This window comes from Ranitomeya imitator, chromosome 2, assembly GCF_032444005.1.
Source record: "Ranitomeya imitator isolate aRanImi1 chromosome 2, aRanImi1.pri, whole genome shotgun sequence".
NCBI classification, from domain to species: domain Eukaryota; kingdom Metazoa; phylum Chordata; class Amphibia; order Anura; family Dendrobatidae; genus Ranitomeya; species Ranitomeya imitator.
In genome coordinates, this window is record NC_091283.1 from 295,619,756 (window position 1) to 295,647,418 (window position 27,663).

The 27,663-nt window shown below is 44.7% G+C and overlaps 1 protein-coding gene across 1 annotated transcript; it reads right to left on the reverse strand.

The window, feature by feature from the left end:
• LOC138663288 (zinc finger protein 605-like) lies at positions 1-27,663 on the reverse strand. The gene is made up of 6 exons (XM_069749465.1): positions 27,519-27,663; positions 27,226-27,405; positions 19,307-19,430; positions 19,127-19,224; positions 14,073-14,163; positions 1-2,231 (listed from the first exon to the last, which is right to left on the reverse strand). Exons 1-6 carry the CDS (start codon positions 27,594-27,596, stop codon positions 394-396), a joined length of 2,409 nt encoding a protein of 802 aa, XP_069605566.1. The 5' UTR covers positions 27,597-27,663; the 3' UTR covers positions 1-393.

Here is a 27,663-nt window from a genome sequence, read left to right on the forward strand (position 1 = left end):
ACGTATTTCTCGCAAGTGTGACACTGGCCTAAGTCAGAGAGCTGCAGTGGCTCTAACTTCCTGTTGATGTTCAATACATCTGAAGGCAGGAACAGTGAAGCCAACGCTGATTTTGTAACAACCTCACAAGAGTCCCGGGAACATGAGTGCCAAGAACACTGGAATGACACTAGCACGGAAAGGGAGTATCAATATTTGTAATAGGCCAAACATGAGGAATGACAAGGGCTTTTTCAAGCAATGAACAACCCCTTTTAAGGAATATATATTTTTTGGTTAAAACAATTCTAACAGTCTGAACATGAAAATTGCTTTGCCTCCTTTCCAATTTTTCTGATGTTAAAGAGTTGATTTTAGTGCAAAACATTTCATACATTATGAACATGAAAAAGGTTACTCCCTTGTGTGGATTCTCTGGTGTATAACAAGATGTGATTTCTGGTTAAAATATTTCCCACATTCTGAACAGGAAAAAGGCTTCTCCCCTGAGTGGGTTCTCTGGTGCAAAACCAGAGAGGATTTCTGTTTAAAACATTTCCCACATTCTGAACATGAAAAAGGCTTCTCCCCTGTGTGAGTTCTCTGGTGCTTAAGCAAAGCTGATTTCTCGTTAAAACATTTCCCACATTCTGAACAGGAAAAAGGCTTCTCCCCTGTGTGGGTTCTTTCGTGTACAACAAGATTCCATTTCACGTTAAAACATTTCCCACATTCTGAACAGGAAAATAGCTTCTTCCATGTGTGTGTTTTCTGGTGCTTAACCATGTTTGATTTCTCGCTAAAAGATTTCCCACATTCTGAACAGGAAAAAGGCTTCTCCCCTGTGTGGGTTCTTTGGTGTACAACAAGATTCCATTTCTCGTTAAAACATTTCCCACATTCTGAACAGGAAAATAGCTTCTTCCCTGTGTGTGTTTTCTGGTGCTTAACCAAATTTGATTTCTCGCTAAAACATTTCCCACATTCTGAACAGGAAAAAGGCTTCTCCCCTGAGTGGGTTCTCTGGTGCAAAACCAGAGACGATTTCTGTTTAAAACATTTCCCACATTCTGAACAGGAAAAAGGCTTCTCCCCTGTGTGGGTTCTTTGGTGTACAACAAGATTCCATTTCTCATTAAAACATTTTCCACATTCTGAACAGGAAAATAGCTTCTTCCCTGTGTGTGTTTTCTGGTGCTTAACCAAATTTGATTTCTCGCTAAAACATTTCCCACATTCTGAACAGGAAAAAGGCTTCTCCCCTGTGTGGGTTCTCTGGTGCAAAACCAGAGACGATTTCTGATTAAAACATTTCCCACATTCTGAACAGGAAAAAGGCTTCTCCCCTGTGTGGGTTCTCTGGTGCTTAACCAAAGCTGATTTCTCGTTAAAACATTTCCTACATTCTGAACAGGAAAAAGGCTTCTCCCCTGTGTGGGTTCTTTTGTGTACAACAAGATTCCATTTCTCGTTAAAACATTTCCCACATTCTGAACAGGAAAAAGGCTTCTTCCCTGTGTGTGTTTTCTGGTGCTTAACCAAATGTGTTTTCTCGCTAAAACATTTCCCACATTCTGAACAGGAAAAAGGCTTCTCCCCTGAGTGGGTTCTCTGGTGCAAAATCAGAGACGATTTCTGATTAAAACATTTCGCACATTCTGAACAGGGAAAAGGTTTCTTCCCTGTGTGGGTTCTCTGGTGCTTAACCAAAGCTGATTTCTCGTTAAAACATTTCCCACATTCTGAACAGGAAAAAGACTTCTTCCCCGTGTGTGTTTTCTGGTGCTTAACCAAATGTGATTTCTCATTAAAATATTTCCCACATGCTAAACATGAAAAAGGCTTCTCCCCTGTGTGGGTTCTTTGGTGTGTAACAAGATGTGTTTTGTGCTTACAACATTTAACACACTTGGAACAAGAAAATATTTTTTCCACTGTGTGAATTTTTGGATGTTTAAGAAAAGACTTTTCGATGGGAAAACTGTTTCCATATTCTGAACATGAAAATGGCTTCTTTGATTTAGGAGTATTTCCTTGTTTAATGCTTATTTTGTGACTCTCCTTAGTTGTCACTAATGAATCAGAAGACAGGACCTTTTTCAAAGGATCAGATGAGAGAGCTTTGCTGTAAAGGGATGATGGTATATCTGGAGTAACGGCATTCATTTCAATTGTATCCTGTGGGATCTTAAGAACATCTGATTTAAAAACTGAAGATGTCAGCTGTCTCTCTGATTTCCTGGTACAGTCATCTGCCAAGATATAAACAAATTATTATTTTTGAATAAAATCTCTTTGAATGTCATTTAACATTTCTACTTAAATCGTCTGTAAAAATGGCAAATTACATAAAAATATTGAATTATTCACCAACACAATGACAGTTCACAGTCTAATAGAAAATCTCATAGGATGAACCAGTGGAACATGATGTTCAACTGTGTTCATTCTGCCTCCCAAATATGAAATAAAAAGCCACAAAGAAATGTTATGTCGACGAACATAATAGCACTAAAAACTTCTATTCATCTCACAAAAACAAAGTCCCCACTCAGGTCAATCATCTGTTGGTTTTTTCACTGAGGTTTCGGTAGAAGAAGGGAAATGCCCCAAAATGTATATCTTTACATAAAGATGTGTTTAGTGCATGTTTTGGGTATACCACACAGAGCAACCCCCCCCCCCCCTTCCCCCTTCTAGCCTGCTGTAAAACAAAGCTGCCATGAGCTGGAAAAATGAGTTTAATTAAGGAATGAGGAGATGTACCTTTGCCAGTGGACAATAGACTTGTGACTTCATCCCCCACACTAGAGGCTGGGCACACCTCTTTTAGCTGGTCACATATAAGGGACAAGACCAGGTGGTTCTGTCTCTTTTGCTTTGGCTGCTTCCTGGAATGATCATGGATGTGGATAAGTATACTCTGCATTCCCTTTTCTTACGAGGCCCTGTAATCTCTTGGGCCTTAGGGTTAGTAAGCTATAGATTGGGAAGGCTGATATTGCATGTGTGATTTGGGCAATCAGGCAGTTAATTGTGGATTTTTATATTGTGGTGATATTGTTGTGATATTACTGTATATTGTGGGTTATTACTGTGTGATACTGTTTGGATACCACTGTACACTGTAGTGATATTACTGTATTAGAGCTGTAGTATCCGTATATATATATATATATATATATATATATATATATATATATATATATATATATATATATATATGTATATATATATATATATATACATACACACACACATTACAGACCACCTTATCATTTAAAGATTTTTCTGTATTTTCATGACTATGTAAATTCACACTGAAGGCATCAAAACTATGAATTAACACATGTGGAATTATATACTTAACAAAAAAGTGTGAAACAACTGAAATTTTGTCTTATATTCTAGGTTCTTCAAAGTAGCCACCTTTTGCTTGATGACTGCTTTGCACTCTCTTGGCATTCTCTTGATGAGCTTCAAGAGGTAGTCACCGGGAATAGTTTTCACTTCACAGGTGTGCCCTGTCAGGTTTAATAAGTGGGATTTCTTGCCTTATAAATGGGGTTGGAACCATCAGTTGTGTTGAGCAGAAGTCTGGTGGATACACAGCTGATAGTCCTACTGAATAGTCTGTTAGGATTTGTATTATGGCAAGAAAAAAACAGCTAAGTAAATAAAAACTAGTGGCCATCATTACTTTAAGAAATGAAGGTCAGTCAGTCCGAAAAATTGGGAAAACTTTGAAAGTGTCCCCAAGTGCAGTTGCAAAAATCATCAAGCACTCCAAAAAACTGGCTCACATGAGGACCGCCCCAGGAAAGGAAGACCAAGAGTCACCTCTGCTTCTGAGGATAAGTTTATCTGAGTCACCAGCCTCAGAAAACGCAGGTTAACAGCAGCTCAGATTAGAGACCAGGTCAATGTCACACAGAGTTCTAGCAGCAGACACATCTCTACAACAACTGTTAAGAGGAGACTTTGTGCAGCAGGCCTTCATGGTAAATTATCTGCTAGGAAACCACTGCTAAGGACAGGCAACAAGCAGAAGAGACTTGTTTGGGTTAAAGAACACAAGGAATGGACATTAGACCAGTGGGAATCTGTGCTTTGGTCTGATGAGTCCAAATTTGAGATCTTTGGTTCCAACCACCGTGTCTTTGAGCGACGCAGAAAAAATGAACGGATGGACTCTACATGCCTGGTTCCCACCGTGAAGCATGGAGGAGGCGGTGTGATGGTGTGGGGGTGCTTTGCTGGTGACACTGTTGGGGATTTATTCAAAATTGAAGGCATACTGAACCAGCATGGTTCCATAGTATCTTGCAGGGGTATGCTATTCCATCCGGTTTGCGTTTAGTTGGACCATCATTTATTTTTCAACAGGACAATAACTCCAAACACACCTCCAGGCTGTGTAAGGGCTATTTGACCATGAAGGAGAGTGATGGGATGCTACGCCAGATGACCTAGCCTCCACAGTCACCAGACCTGAACCCAATCAAGATGGTTTGGGGTGAGCTGGACCGCAGAGTGAAGGCAAAAGGGCCAACAAGTGCTAAACTGTTGTGAATTCTGTGGCTGAATTCACTCCTGTGGTCACAAGTGGTACTGCAGCTTCTGAGCTTCCTCCCTCAGGTGTTCTGGTGAGCTCGTTAACTGCTTCATTACTTAACTCCGCCTGATGCTGCTATCCTTGCTCCTTGTCAATGTTTCAGTGTTGGATCTGAGCTTCTCCTGATTGTTCCTGTGACCTGCTGCTCTGTATAGCTAAGTGCTTTTTGCTTTTTTGTTGCTTTTTTTCTGTCCAGCTTGTCTTTTGTTTTGCTGGAAGCTCTGAGACGCAAAGGGTGTACCGCCGTGCCGTTAGTTCGGCACGGTGGGTTTTTTTTGCCCCCTTTGCGTGGTTTTGCTTTAGGGTTTTTTGTAGACTGCAAAGTTCGCTTTACTGTCCTCGCTCTGTCCTAGAATATCGGGCCCCACTTTGCTGAATCTATTTCATCCCTACGTTTTGTCTTTTCATCTTACTCACAGTCATTATATGTGGGGGGCTGCCTTTTCCTTTGGGGAATTTCTCTGGGGCAAGTCAGGCCTATTTTTCTATCTTCAGGCTAGCTAGTTTCTTAGGCTGTGCCGAGTTGCCTAGGTAGTTGTTAGGCGCAATCCACAGCCGCTTTTAGTTGTGTTTAGGATAGGATCAGGTGTGCAGTCTACAGAGTTTCCACGTCTCAGAGCTCGTTCTTGTATTTTTGGGTATTTGTCAGATCACTGTGTGCGCTCTGATCGCTAAGCACGCTGTGTTTCTGGATTGCCTTCATAACACCTGTCATTAGCAAACATAACAGTACAAGGAGCCCAAACTAATGATTCTCAATAGAGGGAAAGAAAAAGTTCTGACATCATTTTTTTTTTTTTTCTGCTCTGTGTTCACTTTTTTTTTTCCCCTAGACATTTGGGTGATTCTGGACACAGGTGTGGACATGGATATTCAGGGTCTGTGCTCTTCAATGGATAATCTCGTTATAAATGTACAAAAAATTCAAGATACTATTGATCAGAAATCTATGTTAGAACCAAGAATTCCTATTCCTGATTTGTTTTTTGGAGATAGAACTAAGTTTCTAAGTTTCAAAAATAATTGTAAGCTATTTCTGGCCTTGAAACCTCATTCTTCTGGTAATCCTATTCAACAGGTTTTGATTATTATTTCTTTTTTGCGCGGCGACCCTCAAGACTGGGCATTTTCTCTTGCGCCAGGAGACCCTGCATTGAGTAGTGTCGATGCGTTTTTCCTGGCTCTCGGATTGCTGTACGATGAGCCTAATTCAGTGGATCAGGCTGAGAAAAATTTGCTGGCTTTGTGCCAGGGTCAGGATGATATAGAAGTATATTGTCAGAAATTTAGGAAATGGTCAGTACTCACTCAGTGGAATGAATCTGCGCTGGCAGCTTTGTTCAGAAAGGGTCTCTCTGAGGCTCTTAAGGATGTCATGGTGGGATTTCCTATGCCTGCTGGTTTGAATGAGTCTTTGTCTTTGGCCATTCAGATCGGTCGACGCTTGCGCGAGCGTAAATCTGTGCACCATTTGGCGGTACTGCCTGAGGTTAAACCTGAGCCTATGCAGTGCAATAGGACTATGACTAGAGTTGAACGGCAGGAATACAGACGTCTGAATGGTCTGTGTTTCTACTGTGGTGATTCCACTCATGCTATTTCTGATTGTCCTAAGCGCACTAAGCGGTCCGCTAGGTCTGCCGTCATTGGTACTGTACAGTCCAAATTCCTTCTGTCCATTACCTTGATATGCTCTTTGTCGTCGTTTTCTGTCATGGCGTTTGTGGATTCGGGCGCTGCCCTGAATCTGATGGATTTGGATTATGCTAAACGTTGTGGGTTTTTCTTGGAGCCTTTGCGGTGTCCTATTCCATTGAGAGGAATTGATGCTACACCTTTGGCCAAGAATAAACCTCAATACTGGGCCCAGCTGACCATGTGCATGGCTCCTGCACATCAGGTAGTTATTCGCTTTCTGGTGTTGCATAATCTGCATGATGTGGTCGTGTTGGGGTTGCCATGGCTACAAACCCATAATCCAGTATTGGATTGGAATTCCATGTCGGTATCCAGCTGGGATTGTCAGGGGGTACATGGTGATGTTCCATTTTTGTCGATTTCGTCATCCACCCCTTCTGAGGTCCCAGAGTTCTTGTCTGATTATCAGGATGTATTTGAAGAGCCCAAGTCCGATGCTCTACCTCCGCATAGGGATTGTGATTGTGCTATCAATTTGATTCCTGGTAGTAAATTCCCTAAAGGTCGATTATTTAATTTATCCGTGCCTGAACACGCCGCTATGCGCAGTTATGTGAAGGAATCCCTGGAGAAGGGACATATTCGCCCATCGTCATCACCACTGGGAGCAAGGTTCTTCTTTGTAGCCAAGAAGGATGGTTCGCTGAGACCGTGTATTGATTACCGCCTTCTTAATAAGATCACTGTTAAATTTCAGTATCCCTTGCCATTGTTATCTGACTTGTTTGCTCGGATTAAGGGGGCTAGTTGGTTCACTAAGATAGATCTTCATGGTGCGTATAATCTGGTGAGAATCAGGCAAGGAGATGAATGGAAAACTGCATTCAATACGCCCGAGGGTCATTTTGAGTATCTAGTGATGCCGTTCGGACTTGCCAATGCTCCATCTGTGTTTCAGTCTTTTATGCATGACATCTTCCGTGAGTATCTGGATAAATTCCTGATTGTTTACTTGGATGACATTTTGATCTTCTCAGATGATTGGGAGTCTCATGTGAAGCAGGTCAGAATGGTTTTTCAGGTCCTGCGTGCTAACTCTTTGTTTGTGAAGGGATCAAAGTGTCTCTTCGGTGTGCAGAAAGTTTCATTTTTAGGGTTCATCTTTACCCCTTCTACTATCGAGATGGATCCAGTTAAGGTCCAAGCCATCCAGGATTGGATTCAGCCAACATCTCTGAAAAGTCTGCAAAAGTTCCTGGGCTTTGCTAATTTTTATCGTCGCTTCATCTGTAATTTTTCTAGCATTGCCAAACCATTGACCGATTTGACCAAGAAGGGTGCTGATTTGGTTAATTGGTCTTCTGCTGCTGTGGAAGCTTTTCAGGAGTTGAAGCGTCGTTTTTGTTCTGCCCCTGTGTTGTGTCAGCCAGATGTTTCTCTTCCGTTCCAGGTCGAGGTTGATGCTTCTGAGATTGGAGCAGGGGCGGTTTTGTCACAGAGAGGTTCTGATTGCTCAGTGATGAAACCATGTGCTTTCTTTTCCAGGAAGTTTTCGCCCGCTGAGCGTAATTATGATGTGGGCAATCGAGAGTTGCTGGCCATGAAGTGGGCATTCGAGGAGTGGCGTCATTGGCTTGAAGGAGCTAAGCATCGCGTGGTGGTATTGACTGATCATAAGAACTTGACTTATCTCGAGTCTGCCAAGCGCTTGAATCCTAGACAGGCCCGTTGGTCGTTATTTTTTGCCCGCTTCGACTTTGTGATTTCGTACCTTCCGGGCTCTAAAAATGTGAAGGCGGATGCTCTGTCTAGGAGTTTTGTGCCCAACTCTCCGGGTTTATCTGAGCCAGCGGGTATCCTCAAGGAAGGAGTCATTGTGTCTGCCATCTCCCCTGATTTGCGGCGGGTGCTGCAAAAATTTCAGGCGAATAAACCTGATCGTTGTCCAGCAGAGAAACTGTTCGTCCCTGATAGGTGGACTAATAAACTTATCTCTGAACTTCATTGTTCGGTGTTGGCTGGTCATCCTGGAATCTTTGGTACCAGAGAGTTAGTGGCTAGATCCTTCTGGTGGCCATCTCTGTCACGGGATGTACGTACTTTTGTGCAGTCCTGTGGGATTTGTGCTAGGGCTAAGCCCTGCTGTTCTCGTGCCAGTGGGTTGCTTTTGCCCTTGCCGGTCCCAAAGAGGCCTTGGACACATATTTCGATGGATTTCATTTCTGACCTTCCCGTTTCTCAAAAGATGTCAGTCATTTGGGTGGTCTGTGATCGCTTTTCTAAAATGGTCCATCTGGTGCCCTTGGCTAAATTGCCTTCCTCCTCTGATTTGGTACCTTTGTTCTTTCAGCATGTGGTTCGGTTGCATGGCATTCCTGAGAATATTGTTTCTGACAGAGGTTCCCAGTTTGTTTCAAGGTTTTGGCGAGCCTTTTGTGGTAGGATGGGCATTGACCTATCCTTTTCCTCGGCTTTCCATCCTCAGACTAATGGCCAGACCGAACGAACCAATCAGATCTTGGAAACATATTTGAGATGTTTTGTTTCTGCAGACCAGGATGATTGGGTGTCCTTTTTGCCGTTGGCTGAGTTCGCCCTTAATAATCGGGCCAGCTCGGCTACCTTGGTTTCTCCATTTTTTTGCAATTCTGGGTTCCATCCTCGTTTCTCTTCAGGACAGGTTGAGTCTTCGGACTGTCCTGGTGTGGATTCTGTGGTGGATAGGTTGCAGCAGATCTGGACTCAGGTAGTGGACAATTTGATCTTGTCCCAGGAGAAAGCTCAACTTTTCGCTAATCGCAGACGCCGTGTGGGTCCCCGACTTCGTGTTGGGGATCTGGTTTGGTTATCTTCTCGTCATATTCCTATGAAGGTTTCCTCTCCTAAATTTAAACCTCGTTTTATTGGTCCGCATAGGATTTCTGAGGTTCTCAATCCTGTGTCTTTTCGTTTGACCCTCCCAGACTCCTTTTCCATACATAATGTATTCCATAGGTCGTTGTTGCGGAGATACGTGGCACCTATGGTTCCATCTGTTGAGCCTCCTGCCCCGGTTTTGGTGGAGGGGGAATTGGAGTATATTGTGGAGAAGATTTTGGATTCTCGTGTTTCTAGACGGAAACTCCAGTATCTGGTTAAATGGAAGGGTTATGCTCAGGAAGATAATTCCTGGGTTTTTGCCTCTGATGTTCATGCTTCCGATCTTGTTCGTGCCTTTCATGCGGCTCATCCTGGTCGGCCTGGGGGCTCTGGTGAGGGTTCGGTGACCCCTCCTCAAGGGGGGGGTACTGTTGTGAATTCTGTGGCTGAATTCACTCCTGTGGTCACAAGTGGTACTGCAGCTTCTGAGCTTCCTCCCTCAGGTGTTCTGGTGAGCTCGTTAACTGCTTCATTACTTAACTCCGCCTGATGCTGCTATCCTGGCTCCTTGTCAATGTTTCAGTGTTGGATCTGAGCTTCTCCTGATTGTTCCTGTGACCTGCTGCTCTGTATAGCTAAGTGCCTTTTGCTTTTTTGGTTGTTTTTTTTCTGTCCAGCTTGTCTTTGTTTTTGCTGGAAGCTCTGAGACGCAAAGGGTGTACCGCCGTGCCGTTAGTTCGGCACGGTGGGTTTTTTTTGCCCCCTTTGCGTGGTTTTGCTTTAGGGTTTTTTATAGACTGCAAAGTTCGCTTTACTGTCCTCGCTCTGTCTTAGAATATCGGGCCCCACTTTGCTGAATCTATTTCATCCCTACGTTTTGTCTTTTCATCTTACTCACAGTCATTATATGTGGGGGGCTGCCTTTTCCTTTGGGGAATTTCTCTGGGGCAAGTCAGGCCTATTTTTCTATCTTCAGGCTAGCTAGTTTCTTAGGCTGTGCCGAGTTGCCTAGGTAGTTGTTAGGCGCAATCCACAGCCGCTTTTAGTTGTGTTTAGGATAGGATCAGGTGTGCAGTCTACAGAGTTTCCACGTCTCAGAGCTCGTTCTTGTATTTTTGGGTATTTGTCAGATCACTGTGTGCGCTCTGATCGCTAAGCACACTGTGTTTCTGGATTGCCTTCATAACACCTGTCATTAGCAAACATAACACTAAGCATCTCTTGGAACTCGTTCAAGATTGTTGGAAGACCATTCCCGGTGACTACCTCTTGAAGCTCATCAAGAGAATGCCAAGAGTGTGCAAAGCAGTCATCAAAGCAAAAGGTGGCTACTTTGAAGAACCTAGAATATAAGACAAAATTTCAGTTGTTTCATACTTTTTTGTTAAGTATATAATTCCACATGTGTTAATTCATAGTTTTGATGTCTTCAGTGTGAATTTACAATTTTCATAGTCATGAAAATACAGAAAAATCTTTAAATGAGAAGGTGTGTCCAAACTTTTGGTCTGTACTGTATATATATATATATGTATATATATAAGAAAATTAGAGCAGCACAAAGAAAGAGTCCGGGTGCAGAGCCCCCCAGGCAAATACCAAACCTGAAATATAAAAATCCAGAAAAATTGGCGGCAGCACACCGTTTGTACTGAAAAGCAGCTATTTAATCTGCCCAGAAGACTGTTTTGTCTCAGTTAGTATATAGTATAAGGAAAAGATAACGTTGAGGCATATTTAGTATATATTAATTATTAATAACCAAGTTCAGCAATAATAGTTAATATCGGACCTCAATAGAGGTGCAAGGAGAGTTCCACCTTTCATAACTATAAATTTAGTATTTGGGGGGGGGGGGGAATACTATCTTTTTACAATTTCCACATTATTAGTGGCTGAAAGGCTCTTGAAAAGTAACATGGCTTCCATTAACCAATCCACCAATAACCACTCTCCCTAAGTCAAGATGAGATGAACCCACTTAATTTACGGTGTGTGAGTGTCTCCTGGAACACAATCTGGGCACTATGTGTTGGGTAATAAAATGGTATATTTGCATTTTTTTTTCTCCTAAACTACTGAGTGCTAATTTCAGGAAAGTGCCTGTGGAATCAAAAATAGTCACTACTCCAATAGATTAATTATCTGAGGGTTACAATTTCTAAAATGGAGTCACTTTATGGAGATTTCTACTGCTCTTGTTTTCTGAAATTATTTCATATTAGGGCTTCTGCAGATGATGTGTCACATATCTTCTGATATCTGCTCCTACGATGCCTGCCTTTGTCACCAGGTGTGTCCTAATTCACATGGCAGGTGGGGCTGGTTATGGAGTTCACGTTGAAACCAGAAGCTCTGGATGATGTAGGCTCAGTTCAGCCACTAAGATTAAGGTGCCTGGGGCAATTAGTGCAATCCAGTCTGGCAGTATGGGTGTATGTGCTGTCCATCTGAAGTAATCTGCTCCCTGATTCAGCCAATTGGATAGCCCCATATTCTACAAAAGCTCGAAGCATATTGATGTAAGCTGCCAGATGCAGCCTTGTTCTCCTCTGGTTCAGTTCTCTATGCTCAGCTCTTGGCTTGTGAATTTGTTTCCTATTGAGATCCTGGCCTGTTTGTTGACTACTATTGCGTCTTCTAATTTTGTATTTTCCCTGCCTTACTGTTTCTGACCCGGCTACCTAACTATTGTTCTTCCTATTTTACACCACCGACCAGCAGGCAAAACTATGGCCCAAGCCTGGGGGGGTCTCTATGCAAGTCCAGATCCATCTAGAGATGTTAATTGGGTGATGAGCAAAACAATCCCTGGGATCGGGAAAATGGAGTAGATAACGCCAAGCCTGTTCATGGTGGCCATCTTTTGAGCGGCCAGGTGGTCAGAAACACTGCTCCCGATACATTGTGTTTGCAAACTATTCCAGTAAGATCTGGATTCAAGTAGCTAAATGGCACTCCCTTCTCAACCCTGAAATGTGCCCAGACAGTAGTGCACAACCATATATAGGATAATTTTGGATTCAAGAGAAGTTGTAAAATAATTTGTGAGATCCATCTGCTATTCAACTTTGTGAAAGTGAGAAAAATGGGGCTTATATTTTGCAAAGAATTCTAAAATTATCACCAAATAAAGTGATACACGTCAGATTTGAAAAATGGGCCTGCATTAGGAACACAAAACTGGCTGTGGGAAATGGTTATCAGAGTATTTTAGACACTAACTATTGTAGTAAAAAAACTGTGACTATAGACAATAACACATCTAAAGAAATGATCAAATTCAACAGTCTTCATCTGCTCTTGCCGCTTACACCTAAAGAACATCTCTAGAATATGCCCTATTCTCACCATGGACTACTAGTCCCGCCTGGACTACTGTAATGCTCTATTAATTGGCCTCCCCCTCACTCGACTTTCCCTTCTCCAGTCTATCCTTAATGCAGCAGCCAGGGTTGTCCATCTAGCTTATCGGTATTCAGACGTGTCCGCTCTTCGTCAGTCTGTACACTGGCTGCCCATTCATTATAGAATCCAATTCAAAGTACTTGTTCTCACCCACAAAGCTCTCCACAGTGTGGCACCCCCTTACATCTCCTCTCTCATTTCGGTCCATCGGCCTATCCGACCACTGCGCTCTGCTAACGACTTTCAACTAACCTCTGCACTAATCCGTACCTCCCACTCCTGACTCTGAGACTTCTCCCGTGCTGCGCCAATCCTCTGGAATGCTCTACCCCAAGATATTAGGAACATCCACAATTTGCATAGTTTTAGGCGCTCCCTCAAAACATATTTGTTCAGAGCGGCCTATCACGTTCCCTAATCAAAGTCATTTTAGATTTGTGGGTGTGTGTAGCCCATTCACAACTTCCATCTATCCCCCACCCCCTGAAGATGGCTGGACCATCATTGTAAATACCTGTACTTTGTATCTCCCCCACCTCATTGTAGATTGTAAGCTCTCATGAGCAGGGGTAGTAGTAGTAGTAGTAGTAGTAGTAGCAGTAGCAGTAGTTCCTCCTCCTCTCTGGAGTAGTTACAGTATGGGGCTCGGTGGTTCTTGGCAATCTAAATTATCATAAGGGCCAATATTTTCTGTCAGATGAGTTTCAAGAAGAAATATTACATAGTTAATAAGAGTAGAAAAAGTATTAGCGCCCCCATTTCAGGGGAGATTGTGCAGTAATCTGAATTCCTTAGGATTGAAAACATAATGGAATTTATGACGTGGAGTGAATCCATGAAACCAGGGCTCGAGCTATGCCAACACATCTCCTGCAGGCGGGAATAAATGTATATTACAGCCATCAGCCACGCACAGCTTAGAGATATATCATGGCACAGGTGTAATGTTTTTATGTTGTTTTTATGTTGTTTATCACAATCCTCTTTTAAGTTAGTCTGCTTTAAAAGAAATTGAAAAGTCAGGATAAAGGGGAAACTCTGTTATTGTACAGAAATTCACACTTGGCCTCACTGCACATTCAATTTTGTCAATCATAAAAGCGAAGTTTGGTCAGAAAGACTGAACCTGGTCTTGTACGGACCATATGAGCACATTCAGCAGCACAGAAGGGGAAAAGGGAGATTCATTCAATAAGATATCAGGGTTCTAGGAAGCCAACAGCATCATTACCTCCGCTTTCTATTACAGGCTCTTTATAATGGTTTTCTTCAATTGATTTTCTAACTTGTCAGCACATTCTACATGAGGTTATTTGTCTTTGTAGTTTACAGATCTGGGCAGGTACCGGTCAGAATTTCCTAATTTCAGGGGGTAGGTGGATCCTCCAGGATATACGTTCTGCAGAAAAGGTCTTTTAATGTCTAAGGCCATTTGAACAGTTTTGGATTGAAGAGAAAGTTGTGGTCTAGAGTCAAAATCGTGATACGGCTGGACTACACCACCGATAAAGCAGCCACAGACGGTGACTGAGAAGAATCTGTGACTTCTCTGCATTTAGTGGTCACTACTCACCTGGGTAGTCATATGTGGGAATCTCCTCTTTACACCGCTCATCACCCCTCACATATGTCTCTGTAGTATTAATATGGGTCAGATCTTCACCCTGAAACAAATATTGTAAAAGTCACAGACAGATGGAGAAGTCACATCTATGATCAGCTCTAATCCTGCCATTTCCACCGTTCTCATTACACAAGTATAAAACATATAATAGGCAGGTAGGAGGGGCAGGGAGTCTCCACGTGGGTAGCATCCAGCTGGAATCCAAGCGAGTTTGCTAGCATGTGTCTGGTGGGTGCCGATCCTGCAGGTGCATTCAGCAAAAGCAGGAAATTGTAGGATACGCCATATGCGATCGGCCGCGCTCACGGGGGGATCGTGGCCGGGTGTCAGCTGACTATCGCAGCTGACATCCGGCACTATGTGCCAGGAGAGGTCACGGACCGCTCCTGGCACATTAACCCACGGAACACTGCGATCAAGCATGATCGCAGCGTTCCAGCGGTACAGGGAAGCATCGCGCAGGAAGGGGGCTCCCTGCGTGCTTCCCTGAGACCCTTCGTACAAGGCGATGTGCTCACCTTGTACCGAGCGTCTCCTCCCTGCAGGCTCTGGATCCAAAATGGCCATGGGGCTACTTCGGGGTCCTGCAGGGAGGTGACTTACCAGTGCCTGATCAGAGCAAGCGCTGGTAAGCCTGCAGCCCTGCATGTCAGATCGCTGATCTGACACAGTGGTGTGCAAAGTGTCAGATCAGCGATCTGATAATACATGGTGATGTATGTAAAGTAAAGTATGTAAAGTAAAAAAGTTTTTAAAAAAATATTCACATGTGTAAAAAAAAAAATTAAAAATTCCTAAATAAAGAAAAAAAATACTGTTCCCATAAGTACATTTCTTTGTCTAAATAATAAAAAAAAAACAATAAAAGTACACATAGTTAGTATTGACGCATCCGTAACTACCTGACCTATAAAACTGTCCCGCTAGTTAACCCCCTTCAGTGAATGCCATAAAAGAAAAACAAGGTAAAAAGCATCGCTTTATTATCATACTGCTGAACAAAAAATGGAATAACACGCGATCAAAGACGGATATAAATAGCCATGGTACCGCTGAAAATGTCATCTTGTCCAGCAAAAAACGAGCCGCCATACAGCGTCATGAGTGAAAAAATAAAAAAGTTATAGTCCTCAGAATAAAGTGATGCAAAAATAATAATTTTTTCTATAAAATAGTTTTCATCGTATAAAAGAGCCAAAACATAAAAAAATGATATAAATGAGGTATCGCTGTAACCGTACTGACCCAAAGAATAAAACTGCTTTATCCATTTTACCAAACGCGGAACGGTATAAACGCCTCCCCAAAAGAAATTCATGAATAGCTGGTTTTTGGTCATTCTGCCTCACAAAAATCGGAATAAAAAGCGATCAAAAAATGTCACGTGCCCGAAAATGTTAATAATAAAAACGTCAAATCGTCCCGCAAAAGACAAGACCTCACGTGACTCTGTGGAACAAAATATGGAAAAATTATAGCTCTCAAAATATGGAGAGGCAAAAACTATTTTTTGCAATAAAAAGCATCTTTTAGTGTGTGACAGCTGCCAATCATAAAAATCCGCTATAAAAGTAACTCAACCCCCCCTTCTTCACCGCTTAGTTAGGGAAAAATAATAAAATTAAAACAATGTATTTATTTCCATTTTCCGGTTAGGGTTAGGGCTAGGGTTAAGGTTAGGGCTAGGGTTAAGGATAGGGTAGGGGCTAGGGTTGGGTCTAGGGTTAGGGCTGGGGCTAGGGTTGAGGCTAGGGTTAGGGCCAAGGTTGGGGCTAGGGTTAGGGTTTCAGTTATAATTGGGGGGTTTCCACTGTTTAGGCACATCAGGGGCTCTCCAAACGCGACATGGCGTCCAATCTCAATTCCTGCCAATTCTGCGTTGAAAAAGTAAAACAGTGCTCCTTCCCTTCCGAGCTCTCCCGCGCGCTCAAACAGGGGTTTACCCCAACATATGGGGCATCAGCGTACTCAGGACAAATTGGTCAACAACTTTTAGGGTCCAATTTATCTTGTTACCCTTGGGAAAATAAAAATTTGGGGGGCTAAAAAAAACATTTTTGTGGGAAAAAAATTATTTTTTATTTTCACGGCTTTGCGTTATAAACTTTAGTGAAACACTTGGGGGTTCAAAGTTCTCACAACACATCTAGATAAGTTCCTTGGGGGGTCTAGTTTCCAATATGGGGTTACTTGTGGGGGTTTCTACTGTTTAGGTACATCAGGGGCTCTGCAAATGCAACGTGACGCCTGCAGACCAATCTATCTAACTCTGCATTCCAAATGGCGCTCCTTCCCTTCCGAGCTCTGCCATGCACCCAAACGGTGGTTCCCCCCCCACATATGGGGTATCAGCGTACTCAGGACAAATTGGACAACAACTTTTGGGGTCCAATTTCAACTGTTACCCTTTGGAAAATACAAAACTGGGGGCTAAAAAATAATTTTTGTGGAAAAAAATGATTTTTTATTTTTTATTAGGGTTAGGGGTGTGTCAGGGTAAAGGGTGTGGTTAGGGTTATGGTTGGGATTAGGGTTAGGGGTGTGTTGGGGTTAGGGTTGTGGTTAGGGGCGTGTTCGGGTTAGGGGTGTGGTTAGGGTTATGGTTAGGGTTGGGATTAGGGTTATGGGTGTGTTTCGGTTAGGGCTGGAGTTAGATTTGGGGGTTTCCACTGTTTAGGCGCATCAGAGGCTCTCCAAATGCGACACGGTGTCCGATCTCAATTCCAGCCAATTCTGCGTTGAAAAGTAAAACAGTGTTCCTTCCCTTCCGAGCTCTCCCGTGCGCCGAAACAGGGGTTTACCAACATATGGGGTATCAGCATACTCAGGACAAATTGGAAAACAACTTTTGGGGTCCAATTTCTCTTGTTACCCTTGGGAAAACAAAAATTTGGGGGCTAAAAAAATTCATTTTTGTGGGAAAAAAATGATTTTTTATTATCACGGCTTTGCGTTATAAACTGTAGTGAAACACTTGGGGGTTCAAAGTTCTCACAACACATCTAGATAAGTTCCTTGGGGGTGTAGTTTCCAATATGGGGTCACTTGTGGGGGGTTTATACTGTTTAGGTACATCAGGGGCTCTGCAAATGCAATGTGATGCCTGCAGACCATTCCATCTAAGTCTGCATTCCAAATGGCGTTCCTTCCCTTACAAACTCTGCCATGCGCCCAAACGTTGGTCCCCCCCCCCACATATGTGGTATCAGCGTACTCAGGACAAATTGGAAAACAACTTTTGGGGTCCAATTTCAACTGTTACCCTTGGGAAAATGCAAAACTGGGGGCTAAAAAATAATTTTTGTGGAAATTTTTTTTTATTTTCACGCTCTGCGTTATAAACTGTAGTGAAACACTTGGTAGGTCAAAGTGCTCACCACACATCTAGATAAGTTCCTTAGGGGGTCTAATTTCCAAAATGGTGTCACTTGTGGGGGGTTTCAATGTTTAGGCACATCAGGGGCTCTCCAAACGCAACATGGTGTCCCATCTCAATTCCTGTAAATTTTGCATTGAAAAGTCAAATGGCGCTCCTTCCCTTCCAAGCTCTGCCATGCGCCCAAACAGTGGTTTACCCCACATATAGGGTATCAGCGTACTCAGGACAAATTGGACAACAACTTTTGGGGTCCAATTTCTTCTCTTACCCTTGGGAAAATAAAAAAATTTGGGGCGAAAAGATCATTTTTGTGAAAAAATATGATTTTTTTTATTTTTACGGCTCTGCATTGTAAACTTCTGTGAAGCACTTGGTGGGTCAAAGTGCTTACCACACATCTAGATAAGTTCTTTAGGGGGTCTACTTTCCAAAATGGTGTCACTTGTGGGGGGTTTCAATGTTTAGGCACATCAGGAGCTCTCCAAATGCAACATGGCGTCTCATCTCAATTCCTGTCAATTTTGCATTGAAAAGTCAATTGGCGCTCCTTCCCTTCCGAGCTCTGTCATGCGCCCAAACAGTGGTTTACTCCCACATATGGGGTATTGGCATACTCAGGACAATTTTTACAACAACTTTTGGGGTCCATTTTCTCCTGTTACCCTTGGTAAACTAAAACAAATTGGAGCTGAAATAAATTTTGTGTGAAAAAAAGTTAAATGTTCATTTTTATTTAAACATTCCAAAACTTCCTGTGAAACACCTGAAGGGTTAATAAACTTCTTGAATGTGGTTTTGAGCACCTTGAGGGGTGCAGTTTTTAGAATGGTGTCACACTTGGGTATTTTCTATCATATAGACCCCTCAAAATGACTTCAAATGAGATGTGGTCCCTAAAAAAAAGGTGTTGTAAAAATGAGAAATTGCTGGTCAACTTTTAACCCTTATAACTCCCTAACAAAAAAAAATTTTGGTTCCAAAATTGTGGTAATGTAAAGTAAAAACGTGGGAAATATTACTTATTAAGTATTTTGTGTGACATATCTCTGTGATTTTAGGGCATAAAAATTCAAATTTGGAAAATTGCGAAATTTTCAAAATTTTCACCAAATTTCCGTTTTTTTCACAAATAAACGCAAGTCTTATCGAAGAAATTTTACCACTATCATGAAGTACAATATGTCTCGAGAAAACATTGTCAGAATCACTGGGATCTGTTGAAGTGTTCCAGAGTTATGACCTCATAAAGGGACAGTGTCCAGAATTGTGAAAATTGGCCTGGTCATTACCGTGCAAACCACCCTTGGGGCTTAAGGGGTTTAGGATATGTTTCCAGCACACCGACCGGTTAAAATGAAAAAAGTTTATTTGGACATGATTAAACATAAAACAATAAAATCAATCTGATGTGTTTCTGGTGCAAAGGTGAGCCTTAGTTAGGTTGTTTTATTTTTAATCATGTCCAAATAAACTTTTTTCATTTTAACTGGTCAATGTGCCGGAAACATATTATTTCCTTTTCCAAAACATTTAATACTGGTGGATAAAACAAGACTGAGCACAAGACCTTCACAGCTGTCTACACATCTTAGGGGAGATCTCATGACACCTTCTCTCCATCTACCTGATGATCCTGAGGAACATTAGGATCTCCTTGTTTACAGTCCTGTGGAAGAAGAGGACGGGGACATCCCTCTGGTGTTGTCCTCTTACTGGACAGATCTGAAGGAGACACATACAGGGACTGAATTCATTCATACATACAGATAATTTTAGGCTGTGTGTATTTTGTCCTGTCTATTACCTGGTGATGTGAGAGGCTGGGGAACCTCCATCATGACATCCTTGTACAGACCTTTGTGTCCTTCTAAATACTCCCACTCCTCCATGGAGAAATAGACTGTGACATCCTGACACCTTATAGGAACCTTCAAAGAATAAACAACTTACAGTACCTCATAGCAAATACAAGGTTAACTTTTACCCACAAAAGAGGTGCAGTGCCCCAGGGTCCTGGTCGTTGCAGTAATATCATTCTCCTCTAGGGGGATTGATGTTACGTTTGGAGGCAATGAAGGAGAATTCTTTGTCAGGTAATACAATGCATGCAACATGTTCACACTCCAGATCAGAAGGGGGAGCTCTAAGCCTGTTTAAGGTGAACTTCCCTATAAGAACATCCTGATCTGGAGGGAAAGGGTTCAGTTCCTGTTAGGGAGACAGAGGGAAAGGAAACAGAGGAGCCCTATGGCCTGAAGTGCTGCAGCTCCTAGGAAACAGATGGATAGAAAGCAGAACATATTGCAGCAAGCGTGAAGGAAAGCAAAGCAAAGGAGAGGATATCAGAGGGAGATCAGCCAGGAGCAGGCTGCCTCCTTCTGAGGCGCAGAAATCCAGTAGCCAGAATACCGAGGGAGTAATGATCTCTACGCTTTACTTCAGAGACTGGCAGGACAACTAATTGCAAGTTACCTGTCCGCACCTACACCCAGGAGGCACGATGCCACCTCTCAGAGGCCGGGGCGTGCTGGAGTCCCTACAAACAGCCTCAAGCCACCGGTCATATGGGTTTGTCCTATCCATCTGGGGGACAGAGAGAGATGTAACATCTTCAACAGTTGTGAGGACCTTATGAGGAGCTTAGCAGTAAGGTACTACAACACACGGAACTAGAGGAAGGCTACTGATTTCTACCTGGACAAGGGGACTCTTGATTTGCCTCCAAACCGGCAGGACTCTGCCTGCCCTGTGATCCGATGCTCTGGACTGTGGATGCTGAAGCCTTCTGTAAAAGGTACAGAGACTGCAACCTTGTGTCCTCGTTCTTCACTGCGCCTCTCACCATCTACACACTGGGAAGCCCTGGGGACATACTTCACCTGTGGGAAGGTATACCATCTAGCTGCAATAACATCACGAACATAAACTTTATCCCTCTAAAGACCTTCCCTTTTAACACGAACGTCCCAAGGGCCATGGACCGGGTCAGCCACCATGACATCCCCCTGAGAACCGAAGGACCCGGCACCGAGTACCCACTGCCCTTGGGGGCGATCCAACTTTGGCGTCACAAACAGGATCCACTTAAGCCTGAAAATCAGGTCATGTGCGCCTAGAGACTGTGCCAGAATTGTGCTTGAACTGTGATTTACAAAAGGACTGTGTGACTAACGAACTGTGATTTGCCACCAAAAATTGCCGCCAAAATCCGCCATTGCCGCACCTCGTGGAGCGCGAGGGGGAGGAGACATACCTTCATGGGCGGAGCTACCAAAAAGAGCGCAAAGCAGGAAGACCGGGTGCCGCGCTGCTGCCTGGAATGCCGGAAGTGAATACGTCATATAGTGCCAAAAGAAGAGACGCTGCAAAGAGCCGAGCGGCGCACCAGAGGAACCGCTACTGATTCCGGAGAGGAGCCCCGACTTCCGCCAGGTTAGCGAGGGGGAAGAACAATGTCTAACCCGGGAGGGGAGTTGGCGGCAGTCGCAGCCACAGACCTAATGGCACCCCCAGGCCTTGCCGTGGACGTGCATGCAGGCCCTGCGATAGATGCAGCCGCAGGCCTTGTATTGCCGCCAGGTCCCGCAGAGCCCGTCGCTCCCATCAGCCAGCCGGGCACCGCCCCAGCTACAGCGGCCATCATGCCCCTCTCCATGCCGTACATCCCTGAAGCAGCCTGGCTCCCACAATATTCTGGAGAATCGCATACGTTAGCTGACTTTAAAGAAAGAATCTGCAGCCTGCTAAAAGTTTATCCCCTGACAGAGCATCAGAAAGTTCACATTATAACAGGACAACTGTTTGGAGTGGCCCTGAGGGAGGTGAAATCCAGGCCAGCTGCGGATAGAGACTGTGCAGCGGATATTTGCTAAGCTTAAAACCACCTTTGACACCCGCACCGCTACAGAAATCAAATTGAAGTTTTATGGGTGGAAGCAGAGGCTGCAGGAAAGCCTACGGGACTATGCCCTTAATCCCCAGGAAGCACTGCGGGCAATCAGGCAGGTTGACCCTAACAAGCGTACAAGATGAAGACAAACTCTTAAAAGAGCGGTTCATTGAGGGACTCCTGTGTAATAACCAAAGGGCCCAACTGCACCTCCTGGCCATGCAGAATCCAGACCTAGCCTTTGCGCAATTCAAAGACAAGGCCATCCAGGTGCTACAGGAACGGCAGCCCAGCCGTGCAGTACCCCCTAGGCATCAAGCCCTCACGTACCACCACGAGGTGGCGACAGATCCTCAAGTCCCTGCTGAGGCCGATGCCCAGATCCTTGAAGAGGATTCTCCTGCAGGACTACGCCTCCAGCTGCAGGAGCTGATCAAGAACTTTGCTGCACTAGCCCAGACTGTGCAGTCCCTACAGAAGGCCCCCAAGAAGAAGATCAAGTTGGCTTCCAGATCGGAGGATGTTCCCTGGCAACGACTGAAGAGGATCCCGCCGACCAGAGGAAGAGACGACGATCGCTATCATCAGGACGGACGACTTATGTGCTGCCGCTGCAATCAGGAAGGTCACATTTCAAGGTACTGTCATTTAAACGAGCAACCCCTGGGGCAGAAGTCCAATCTCCAGGAGTAGGACGACCGGGCCCACAAAACTGGAGAGCCAAGTACGTTGGAGGACGACCTGTAGTCCCCATTGTGATAAACGGTATCCCCATGAATGCTCTGTTGGACACCGGTTCTCAGGTGACAACTATGCCTTACATCCTTTATAAACGTTATTGGGCTGACAGACATTACTCGTGGCCCTGATGATTTCACCATAGTAGCCAGTAACGGTCAGCCATTACCACACGTTGGATACAAAGAGGTCACCGTTAAAGTGGGGCGGTTAGAGTTAAAATCCCAAGGGATCGTGATTGTTGATATTGATCGACGTGAATGTAACCCCATGATGACCATTGGCACTAATGTTATTGAAAATTGTCTGTCGGAGGTTATTGTCTTATCACAACAGGTGGCTGAAACTGCTGGTTCCAGTCAGCAACGCATTTTGCAGAAAGAAATCAGAGCTCTGGTACAGAGACAGCAGGTAAAACTATCTGGTGGAGAAATTGGCCGTGCCACAGTGAGTGATTCAATCCCCATCGCAATACCCCCCATGAGTGAAATGTTAATATGGTGTCGGGCAGCAATAGGCCTCAGAGGTAAAGACTACCAGGCCTTGGTAGAACCTGTGTATTCAGATAGTAGGCCCACAATCCTGACAGCCCGAGGGGTGGTTGAAGTCCGCAAGGGGAGGATGCCAGTACGTGTCCTTAACTGTTGAGAGAAAGAGGTCCACCTAACCAAATATTATGCCACAATTGCCAAACTGTTTACTGTTGATAATAATGTGATACAGGCAACAGAACCCTTGGTCCCGTCCAACCAGGCGGAGGACAATGGCTATGCAGGACAAATGGAAGATTGGTGTCAGAAACTACACGTGGGTACTGACTCTACACCATCACACCAAAAACAAGGGGCTTACAGGGTGGTCCATGAGTATGAGCGGGTATTCAGCAAACACCCACTAGATTTTGGGCAGGTAAAAGGGGTTCATCATCATATCCCCACGGGAAATCATCCACCCATTAAAGATACCGTCCTATACCTCCAGCTCATTATCAGTGTGTCAAAGACATGTTGCGAGAGATGAAGGAGGCTGAGATAATTAGAGACAGTTGTAGCCCCTGGGAAGCTCCATTAGTCCTTGTCAGAAAGAAAGAGGGCACAATGAGGATGTGTGTAGATTATAGGCAGATAAACCGCATTACACACAAGGATGCATACCCTTTGCCTAGAATAGAAGAATCATTAGCTGCTTTAAAATCTGCTAACTACTTCTCTACCTTGGATCTCACCAGTGGGTACTGGTAGGTTCCTGTAGCAGAGGCGGACAAAGAGAAGATGGCATTCACCACACCAATGGGTCTCTGTGAATTCAACTACATGCCATTCGGACTGTGCAACGATACAAGAACTTTGAAACCGTCTTGCTGTATCTGGACGATGTCATTGTCTTCTCCAAGACTTATGGGGACCATCTGGAGCACCTGGCCGAGGTGTTCGAAGCCCTATCCAACTTTGGCCTAAAGGTAAAACTATCCAAATGCCATCTGCTAAAGCCTAAAGTGCAGTACCTGGGCCATGAAGTGAGTGCCGAAGGAGTGGCCCCAGACCCTGACAAGGTCACTGTGATCAGAGACTGGCCGAAGCCCAGAAACCTTGAAGTCCGGCAGTTCCTTGGGTTGGTAGGCTACTACCAAAGATTTATCAAAGATTTCACCAAGAAAGCCGCACCACTACAAGACCTGTTAGTGGATCAATCTAAGAAAGCCAAGGGTAAGAATACCCCATTTGACTGGGATGACAAACTGGAGAGATCCTTCACTGATTTGAAGTTGGCTCTGACGGGAGATGACGTACTGGCTTACCCTGAATATGACCAACCGTTTGTGCTGTACACAGATGCCAGCAACATGGGACTAGGAGCAGTGTTGTCACTGGTCCAGAAAGGCAAAGAGAGGGTAATTGCCTACGCCAGCAGGAAATTTCGTCCCACTGAAAGGAACCCTGAAAACTACAGTACCTTTAAGCTGGAGTTCCTCGCCATCGTCTGGCCAGTGACGGAGAGATTCAAGCTCTACCTGGCCTCGGCAAAATTCACCATCTTTAGGGATAACAACTGACACACTTCGACACACCAAAACTTGGTGCCCTGGAGCAACGGTGGATGGCCCGGTTGTCCAATTATGATTTCACCATCAAGTACCGGGCAGGGCACAAGAATGCGAATGCCGATGCATTGTCCAGAATGCCCAACTTGCCAGAGATGGGAGAAGATTCAGAAACATTCGAAGAAATAGAATTGCCAGCCTTCTATCGCCCCAAGGCAACTCAGTATTCTCATCATGTGAGGAACCGGCACAGAAACAAGCCTGAAGCCACACTGAATCCCCTGCCCCACCATGGATCGGCAAAGACCCAGGACAGTGACCCTGCGGTCCGTCGGGCAAAATAACTCCTGACGCAGGCAGGTTCACACCCTGGCCCAGATGACCCATAAGAGACGCAACAACTGTGGAAGGAGAAAGGCAAACTATTTATCTACGATGGTAAGCTGTGCCAGAGAAGCATCGACCCATGCACTCATGAGTTGGTTTGGCAGATAGTGATCCCAAGACAAGAAGCGACATCTTGTCTTGGGATCAGTATCTGCCAAACCAACTCATGAGTGCGTGAGTCGATGCTTCTCCGGCACAGCTTACCATCGTAGATAAAAAATGGACCAAGGTTTAAAAATGGACATTGCGGTAATGGACAATACTTACCCAAAGACATTTCTTGTAAATAGTTTGGCACCTCCAAGGTGCACCTTGGTTCTGCCCACTTTGCCAGCGTGGGTAGAGCCTATCCTTGCTTCATCTGACCAAAGACAACAGATGTACTTTTACAAACTTGTTTTGCAACGTTCAAGTTTCCTCACCTCCCATAAAGGGAAGCCAAAGTTTTATAATTGTTCCATTTATTTAGTAAATTGTTGTTTTCTTTTCTCAGTCCCGGAGTACTGGATTTAATGGGGTGGGGGGGGGGGAGGAAGTGCAGCGCCCCGGGGTCCTGGTCATTGCAGTAATATCATTCTCCTTTAGGGGGGAGTGATGTTATGTTTGGAGGCAATGAAGGAGAACTCTTTGTCAGGTAATACAATGCATGCAACATGTTCACACTCCAGACCAGAAGGGGAAGCTCTAAGCCTGTTTAAGGTGAACTCCCCTATAAGAACATCCTGATCTGGAGGTTCAGTTCCTGTCAGGGAGACAGAGGGAAAGGAAACAGAGGAGCCCTGTGGCCTGAAGTGCTGCAGCTCCTAGGAAACTGACGGATAGAAAGCAGAACATATTGCAGCAAGCGTGAAGGAAAGCAAAGCAAAGGAGAGGATATCAGAGGGAGATCAGCCAGGAGCAGGCTGCCTCCTTCTGAGGCGCAGAAATCCAGTAGCCAGAATACCGAGGGAGTAAGGATCTCTATGCTTTACTTCAGAGACTGGCAGGACAGCTAATTGCAAGTTACCTGTCCGCACCTACACCCAGGAGGCACAATGGCACCTCTCAGAGGCCGGGGCGTGCTAGAGTCCCTACAAACAGCCTCAAGCCACCGGTCATACGGGTTTGTCCTATCCATCTGGGGGACAGAGAGAGACATAACATCTGTAACATCTTCAACAGTTGTGAGGACCTTATGAGAAGATTAGCAGTAAGGTACAACACACGGCGCTAGAGGAAGGCTATTGATTTCTACCTGGATAAGGGGACTGTTTATTTGCCTCCAAACCAGCAGGACTCTGCCTGCCCTGTGATCCGGTGCTCTGGACTGTGGATGCTGAAGCCTTCAGTAAAAGGTAAAGAGACTGCAACCTTGTGTCCTCGTTCTTCACTGCGCCTCTCACCATTCACCATCTACACACTGGGAAGCCCTAGGGACATACTTCACCTGTGGGAAGGTATACCATCTAGCTGCCATAACATCACCCCCCCTTAAAGCAGCGTCGGTCACCCTGACGGAATACCACAGGTGGCTTCACGAACATAAACTTTATCCCTCTAAAGACCTTCCCCTTTAACACGGACGTCCCAAGGGCCACGGACCGGGTCAGCCACCGTGACATCCCCCTGAGAACAGAATTACCCGGTACCGAGTACCCACTGCCCTAGGGGGCGATCCAGAGGCACACGTCAATTCCAGAGAGTCCTTCCCGGAAAACATCCAAACATTCAAGTAGAAAATGAAGACAGCGCGTCAAACGTTGGTGAAAAATCGCAGTTCCACAGAGGGCAGAATAAAGGAACTGCGATTTTTCATCAACATTTGAGGCGCTGTCTTCATTTTCTACTTGTACCTTATAGGAACCTGACACATACAATGATAACATCATTCCCCTCAATCCCTTCATAGCATTAAGGTACCTTCACACATAACGATATCGTTAATGATATCGTTGCTTTTGGTGACGTTGCAACGATATCGTTAAGGAAATCGCTATGTGTGACAGCGACCAACGATCAGGCCCCTGCTGTGCCATCGTTGGTCGCTGAACAAAGTCCAGAACTTTATTTCGTCGCTGGATCTCCCGTGGACATCGCTGGATCGGCGTGTGTGACACCGATCCAGCGATGTCTTCACTGGTAACCAGGGTAAACATCGGGTAACTAAGCACAGGGCCGCGCTTAGTAACCCGATGTTTACCCCGGTTACCATCCTAAAAGTAAAAAAAAACAAACAGTACATACTTACCTACCGCTGTCTGTCCCCGGCGCTGTGCTCTGCACTCCTCCTGTACTGGCTGTGAGCGTCGGTCAGCTGGAAAGCAGAGCGCTGACGTCACCGCTCTGCTTTCCGGCCGCTGTGCTCACACAGCCAGTACAGGAGGAGAGCAGAGAAGCAGGGCGCCGGGGACAGACAGCGTTAGGTAAGTATGTACTGTTTGTTTTTTTTACTTTTAGGATGGTAACCAGGGTAAACATCGGGTTACTAAGCGCGGCCCTGCGCTTAGTTACCCGATGTTTACCCTGGTTACCGGCATCGTTGGTCGCTGGAGAGCTGTTTGTGTGACAGCTCTCCAGCGACCAAACAGCGACGCTGCAGTGATCCGGATCGTTGTCGGTATCGCTGCAGCGTCGCTTAATGTGAAGGGGCCTTTACTGTATAATGTCCCAGCATTCCCAGCAGTGTCACCTCTCCAGTCAGCAGCTCAATCATCTTGTAGGCGAGTTCTAGGATCTTCTGGTCATTGATGTCCTCATGTATCAGGGCGTGAGGTGGAGGCTCCGTGATTGGGCTCAGGGGTCTTCCCCATCCGTCAGACACAGGGTCCTGACAGCACTCACTAGAGGTCTTCTTCACTACTGTGTAATCCTGGTTATGGAGAGACACATTAATAAATCTCACTAAAGACATTTCCAGAGTCCTCACCTCTCCATCTCCCATAGATAAGAATGATGTAATGTGACGTCATCAGAATCTCTTACCTCTCCAGTAAGCCGGAAGAGGATCTCTAGGGTGAGGTTTAATATCCTCTCTGCCATCTTGTCTCTGTCCATATCCATCTGTGATGGGTAAATCAGGAAAATTTTCTTTGGTAGAAGATCTTCACTGAGAGGATCCGATATTGTA